At 28.8% G+C, this 7,046-nt stretch overlaps 2 protein-coding genes across 2 annotated transcripts; one reads left to right on the top strand and one right to left on the bottom strand.

Moving 5' to 3' along the window:
* Positions 1-1,987: 1,987 nt before the first annotated feature.
* Positions 1,988-2,983, top strand: Tsp_01141 (7 transmembrane receptor). Its single transcript, XM_003376895.1, has one exon. It carries the CDS (start codon positions 1,988-1,990, stop codon positions 2,981-2,983), a length of 996 nt encoding a protein of 331 aa, XP_003376943.1.
* Positions 2,984-3,979: 996 nt separating this feature from the next.
* On the bottom strand, positions 3,980-5,556 carry Tsp_01142 (octopamine receptor 2). Its single transcript, XM_003376894.1, is given in 4 exon segments — positions 3,980-4,030; positions 4,050-4,453; positions 4,535-5,132; positions 5,548-5,556. 4 exon segments carry the CDS (start codon positions 5,554-5,556, stop codon positions 3,980-3,982), a joined length of 1,062 nt encoding a protein of 353 aa, XP_003376942.1.
* Between the last annotated feature and the right edge of the window lie 1,490 nt (positions 5,557-7,046).

Genomic DNA, 7,046 nt, shown 5'->3' with positions numbered 1-7,046 from the left:
ATTAATATTTGCCTGCCAATTACTGCATGATTGCGTACATAAGAACAATAAGCGTATGCACAATTAGTTATAGAAACGTGTACTCCTTTGAGGCCCAGTGTATCAATTTTGATACAGCTCTAAAAATGGCAATAATATTATTCAAACAATAAATCCTATTAGAATTTTCATAAACACACCATAACATGTTTAAAACGCATATTAAAAAAAATTTTGCTTCACAGAAAAAATTGCTGGTCTGAAAGGGTTAAAAATCTTCTGGAGCATGTTTGAATTATATTTCATAAACTGTCTTAAAGCAAAATTAATTAATAACCTAAAATTGCTTGAATTAAATGACAACCATTCGTATCTCAAATTAAATACTGCTTTGATTTATACATCATGCTTTGCCTGATGTGTCTCTTTATAATGATGGATCATTAGCATGTTTGTTGTTTTGATATTTTTTACTTTGCATCACAACATAATTTATATAGCTATCAGCTTTCTGAATTTCTCATTTTTGCAAATTTTTATCCATCATTAATACATTCAATTTGTAAGCATGTCTAACGCTGACTAATGATAAGCAAATATTACAAATATAATTCAAATTCGGATTGTATTCATGTAACACGAATTATTATTTAAATTGTTAACTACTTGTCACAGTTTGTGATATAGAAAAACAAAATGACGTAATATTCGAAACAGTTTTACATTTATTGCTATTTTACTTTTCTTGATTTGTATCGTCATATATGTTTTTATAAATAGTTTTTTAACGTAAAAGTAAAATAGTGAAATTTTAAATGCACAACATGTTACAGTTGTTTAGTGCAAAATGTTTAATGACATTTTGTTGAAGTGTTTCACTATTTTCACCGATACTGAAATAAATCAAGCTGATCATGTTGTAATCAATGCAATTCTTTGCTTTAAATCATTTTAGCAATATATATGTAAATTCAAATTTTGCCTTTGATAAAAATCAACCAACTGTTCAATAAATGATAATGCTACTTTTAATCTCCATCTCATATCAATAATCACATTTATAAATAAATTAATATTCCTTCCCTTAAATGTATCATTAAGTTTCCATAAAGCTCAAAATGAAACAATGTAGAGAAAGCAAATGTGATAACTAGTTAAATTTATCACAGACTTTATCAGTTTAAGATTGAATTCATCGGTTTCATTTTTGATCGTAAATCATGAAAAGCACAGCTTGCGTTTGTTTGGGAATAAACATTTTAACTTTACTAAAATTGCTATGAACGTTGAAACTTCATCACCATTCTTACAACCAAATATTGAACTGCTTGCTTCAGGTTTTAGATCATTTTTATTTGTAAAAAATGTTGAGCTTATTGCTTTGATTTTTTTAAAATTGACTATTATCAGTTAAGTATAAGTTTGCATTTCTGGAAACATTGTATTAATTGCATCTATTAAGCTAGATCATGTGTATACTTCAACAAAATTGTGTGTCTGTACAAAATTCATATTTCAATATTTCAGCAATAATTTGGCTGTTACATAAGCTTACCAATATAACAAATAATAGTAATCTGTAAATTGATGAGATAATTTAATGAATGACCGACCATCTGCGACGAACTAAGCATTTATATTTTATAAATAATGTCACAAATATCAGTTGTTATGATTTTATAAGAAATCTCACAATTAAATTCATATAATGGGAAAGCTATGCAATAATACATCTAACAGTTTTCAAACTATTATTATATGAATGTAAATACTATACTACAACAACATAGTATGCTGTAAAAAAGAAATTTTATAGTCATTTCTCATTACTATCATTACTTGTTTATTGCTTACATTCAAAATCAAAATATGACACTTAACCTTTCATGGATCATTTTTATTGAATTTCAATTTATCTGTAAAACTGATAGAATAATGTTACAATGAATATGCTCTTATATCTTTTATTTAGTTTTTCTGATCAACATTACAAATTTGCACTGCAACAATGGATAATATGACTAAAGAAAGTGAAGCTGATTTAAAATCAGACACTTTTGGTGACAGTCTGGTTGTAACTATTTGGGCCATAGCCAGTGTATATGGAATAGTAACAAATTTAATGGTACTGTTAGCCATCACTCGTCATCGTGCAATACGTCACAGCGCTTCCTATTGGATAATGGCAAGCCTGGCTGTTTGTGATATTGTCATGCTTTTTGTGTGCCTTCTGCATGTTATTCCGGCAACACTATGGCATCAGAAATTTATGGAAATTGCAAATTTCCGCAATATCATAGGAATGTTCATTTATAATGTTTTCTGGTATTCAGGGGTTGTTCAGTTGGCTGCCATGGCAATTAATAGATTTGTTAGCATTATTTATCCAATGACATACAAAAGAGTTTTTTCTAAACAAAATACTGTGCTGGTATTGGCATTCTGCTATTTACTCGGTCTTGGTGTTTCCATTCCAGCTTTGTTGCCTTGTTGTTACACAATTTATCATCATTATTTATATGTAACTATGTATGTGACAGAAGATACAATGTACTTTCTTGTGGATGTTTTGGTTAATAGTTTAAGCTTGCTCACCATGAGCATCTGCTATGGTGCTATTTTGATCAAAGTGCGACGAAGTCATCAAACCACTCGTCAGTACATGACAGCCACACCTCGTCGAATTCAGCCAAGTAACAGAGAAATGAGGCTTTTTGTCCAATTTTTTTTCGTATCTCTGGTTTTCTTGATTACTTTTGTAACTTGGCAGTGGCTACCTCGTATCTCTGTGTCAAAGTGGATCTACTTTGTTTGCACTAGTTTGTTCTTTCTTAATAACTGCATGAATCCAACTGTTTACATAATTTTTAATAGCCTTCTGCGAAAAGAAATGTTAAAAATGATTTGCTGGTGGCAAAAAGTTACCATTATGGGTAAAAACATAAATACTCAACCAATGGTTAGTTCTGATGAAATGGAAGCGTCAAAAGCAATCACAAGCTAACGATTTTTTTGCAGTCATTTAGAGCATATAGACTGCTAGCAGATAGACGTCCTATATTGGGAAATCAACATTATTCATCACTGCATTTCATATCATTGCCATGTTATGAAAATGAAACAAACGACTTAGATATGTTCATTAGTTATTCAGTAAACAAATTCATCACGCAAGTCTGTATTTAGCGCTTCCATTTTGCATTATCATAAATTTCACTTATAAATACAATAATTTAATCAAAAGCTTTTGCTTTGTCTTGAATGAATTGCTTAGTTTGTTATTAATTATTATTTCTGCACTCATAATAAAATTAAGACTGTGAATATGTGGTAAAAGTTTTCTTTCAAATATCATATATTTGATCTTGTATATGTTATTTATTTGTTAAATGCATGCTAAAACATGCAAGGGAAATTTCAAATGCTGAACTGAACTGCAATTCAAAAATCAGTGGAAAAATAACTAAAAGAAACAATTAAATGTACTACTTGAAAATTTTCTGTTCAAAAATATCAATTCCCTTGCGTATTAAATATCATATGCATATAACAGAAGTGAGACACAGAAAACTTTTCCACTCCCTAAAAAATAACAAACTGAATTTCGATATGTTCGAAAAATGAACTTTAATAATGACTGGACTGCTATTATTTAAATAATTGTAATGTTTTATCAATAATTCGTGATATTCATGATGAGGATTTATTGAAACAATTTATGCAGTGTTGCATTCAGTGATTTATAAAAGAAGTTTATTTTGCATTATTATGCATAAAATATTTGTAAATTATGATCATGACTTACGTTACATATATGAAGTGAATATTATAGCAATGATTAATAAAATACTTAGCATTAGATTGCAAATTATGAAAAAACAATTTGCATTAATAATTCAGTTTTATTTGCATTTACAAGAAAATAGATTTGCCACAGCATTTCGTATTTCTTCATTAAAAAATGTATAAATTAAAGGATTTAAAGCTGAATTAGCATATCCTAACCAAGTACAAAATGTTTCAAAGGTTTCATTGGTTTCAAACTTAAATCCTTTTAAAGTGTAAATTACAAAAAATGGCAACCAGCAAATTATGAAACATCCCGTAACAATGCCCAAAATTTTAGTATGTCTTCTTTGACGTAAAAGTGCCTGCTTGTATCGGTAGGACTTTTTTGATGATTGCAAACTGGTGTTCTTGTTATCACGAAGTGAAGATTTCAAATAAGTTGAACCGATATAAGAAACTCCTTGATCATCACTAAATCTTTGCAACGTACAGTTAGAGGCACTCTTATGAGGTACAGAATGTACTTCAGTTGCAGTACATGCTTTTGATTTATCAACATCCGAATTTACCTTCGCAGTATCTAGTGGAAAAACAGAGTTGTTTCGAAATTTGGTAGTTAGACTGTTTTCCGCCATTACAGTCAAATGTTTGCGACGTTCTTGACGCTGCAGCAGATGAATAATTGCTTTATATATTTTAAAATAACAAAAGATTATTATGCTGAGAGGAATGTAAAATGATGTAGTAGCAGAGAAAAGGACATAACTCATATTATCAATTAAATGGCACTGCACAGTATTGGTATTAACATCCAACACTATTCGACCTTGATATTCTCCTCCTGATAGGCCAAATAGAGGAGCTATTGAAACTAATGAAGCAAACGCCCATACTATAGAAATCAAAACAGCTGCCACTCGAGGTGAACGATGTTTTATGTAACGAACAGGCATAATGATAGATGCGTAACGATCGACTGCAACCGTGCATAAATTCCATATTGAAGAAGAGCACAGCAGAACATCTGATGAGATCCACAATGTGCAACCAATATTTCCAAAAGGCCAGTATTCTAAAATAGCATACGTTGCACTAATGGGCAGTACAATTGATCCTAAAAGAAAGTCGCTGGCTACCAAACTGCAAATTAGCAAATTAGACATTGTGCGTAACCGATGGGAATATAAAATAGATAGCAATATGATGAAATTGGACCCAGCTGTCCAAAGAAAAAGTGGCACAAGTAATCCAGCTTTCACTGCAAGATTTACAACAGATATGGAAGTACCATTTGAAGCATTTACTTCGTTCATGATTTTAAGCAGTGTTTTCTTGCAGCTCCTTAAAAAAACAATGCGAAAGAACTAAAATAGCATTAAATGAACCAAAAAATGAAGCAATAAGATTTAAAAATCAAAGCAATTAAAGCGTTTTAAAAAGTAATAAAGTATAAAGTACAGTATAAAATGAACTGCAAGCAAACAGAATGATCATATATAAATGTAAGTGAAAGTAAGTTTGCATAAGTCCATCACTGACATTTTATTTTCAAATTATAATTAATTATAATAAGTAACAATAATTAATATTAATAGGTTAATTTATGTGGTAGTTAATTCCATTATTTATTTAGTATAAAGTTCATTTTTCGGCATTAAAAAATTACTTGCAAGCAGTTTCATGCAGTTCATATTGAATGCATGATCAAAGTACTGCTATACGTTTTTTATATTCATTTAGATGCTTTGATGCGCTTCATCTGTCATAAAACATGCTTACTTTATGCATGTTAATTAATATGCAATTATTTGAATGTTATGCTTATCAGTAAATTCGATTATATTAATATTAACTGTTATTTTTAAATTAAAATCAATGTACAGACAATTTGTGCTGGGCGCAGGTCAAAATGCGCAAAAAATTTCTTTTCGGACAACGCTCATTGCATGAATTCACCAATAGAATGTATGTCTTTATAGAATGTATATCAAAATTATTAATAAATTACACTAAATTGTGCATGCTATTAAATACATCATGTCATAATTTTATACTTATTTAGTTGCTTTGAGAACTGCCTATCAAGGGATGAAATATTCGGATGCTTAATAACAAAAACAAAGCTATTCCGTTATTAAAATGCATCATTGTTTCAGTTCATTGGTTCCGGCGCTTATCAGTTTTTAATTTTAAATTACATGTCTCCATTTAAGTTGCTTTTTCAATAAAAGTTTTATCAGTAAGTATGATAGTCATAAAATAAAAATGCAAAAAGTTTTTTTATTGCTTTTCTTAATATAAATATTGTGCATAAGCTTTATATACACATATAAGAAAAAATATATAAGCTTTAAAACGAACTTTTAAATAGAAGAAGAAATAGCAGTATGAAGCATTTTGCTGATGAGAAATGTTATTGAAAATTGGTCTGCTTTTTCACGAAAAGATATCAATATTGATATTACCTTTTAGTGATTTTCAATACATGAATGTTGATCGATGAAATATGATTGGTACATTTTGATAAAAAATGTTCTGTTTATCATAGCTTGATTATCATGAAATTTAAACTGTTAATAGATTGTATTTTATAAACTGAATATAAATATCTGATATAAATTCATAGATTTGATGTATTTTCTGATAAATGAATTTAATAAATTATTTAAGAAGATGCCACATCTGATATTTTATGCCATGTAAATTGAATTAAAGGATATTTAAACTTTTCAGCTAATATAAAACAAATGTAGCGTGAAAATTTATTATTTTCCCATTCTTATTTGTAAACATTTGTCTGTTTCATTTTCATATTAGATAATTTTTTAATAAAAATGTTTCAATATTCAAATCTGAATTCGTTTAAATCTCAAATGCATGCAATTTAAATTTATCTTTAATTTGCATTTATTGAATGTATTTGTATATATATGTACAGCGAGGCAGCAGAATTTGTAACAATTTAAGACAAAAAAATTTATAAAATATTTATATTGCAAGCAAAAATAAGAAAAAACCATTTAGTTCGACAAAGTAGAGAAAATTCCTTTTCATAAGAGCTTGGAAAGTAATTAGGGCTGTCTAAAGAGCTGATCATGCAAATGAAATTTTTCAGCGTCATTTTATTATTGAAAATCAACTGTCAAAAAGCCAAAAATAAATAAATCGGCAATGCTTACTTTATATGGACAATTGCATTATTATCAATTTGTATGAAAAAAAATACACTAACGTAAAGGATTGTGTATTCTACGTATCATCACATCATATGTTGCTCA

Source organism: Trichinella spiralis, assembly GCF_000181795.1.
Source record: "Trichinella spiralis strain ISS 195 chromosome Unknown Scfld4, whole genome shotgun sequence".
NCBI lineage: Eukaryota > Metazoa > Nematoda > Enoplea > Trichinellida > Trichinellidae > Trichinella > Trichinella spiralis.
This window is presented reverse-complemented; position numbering and strand designations above follow the sequence as displayed.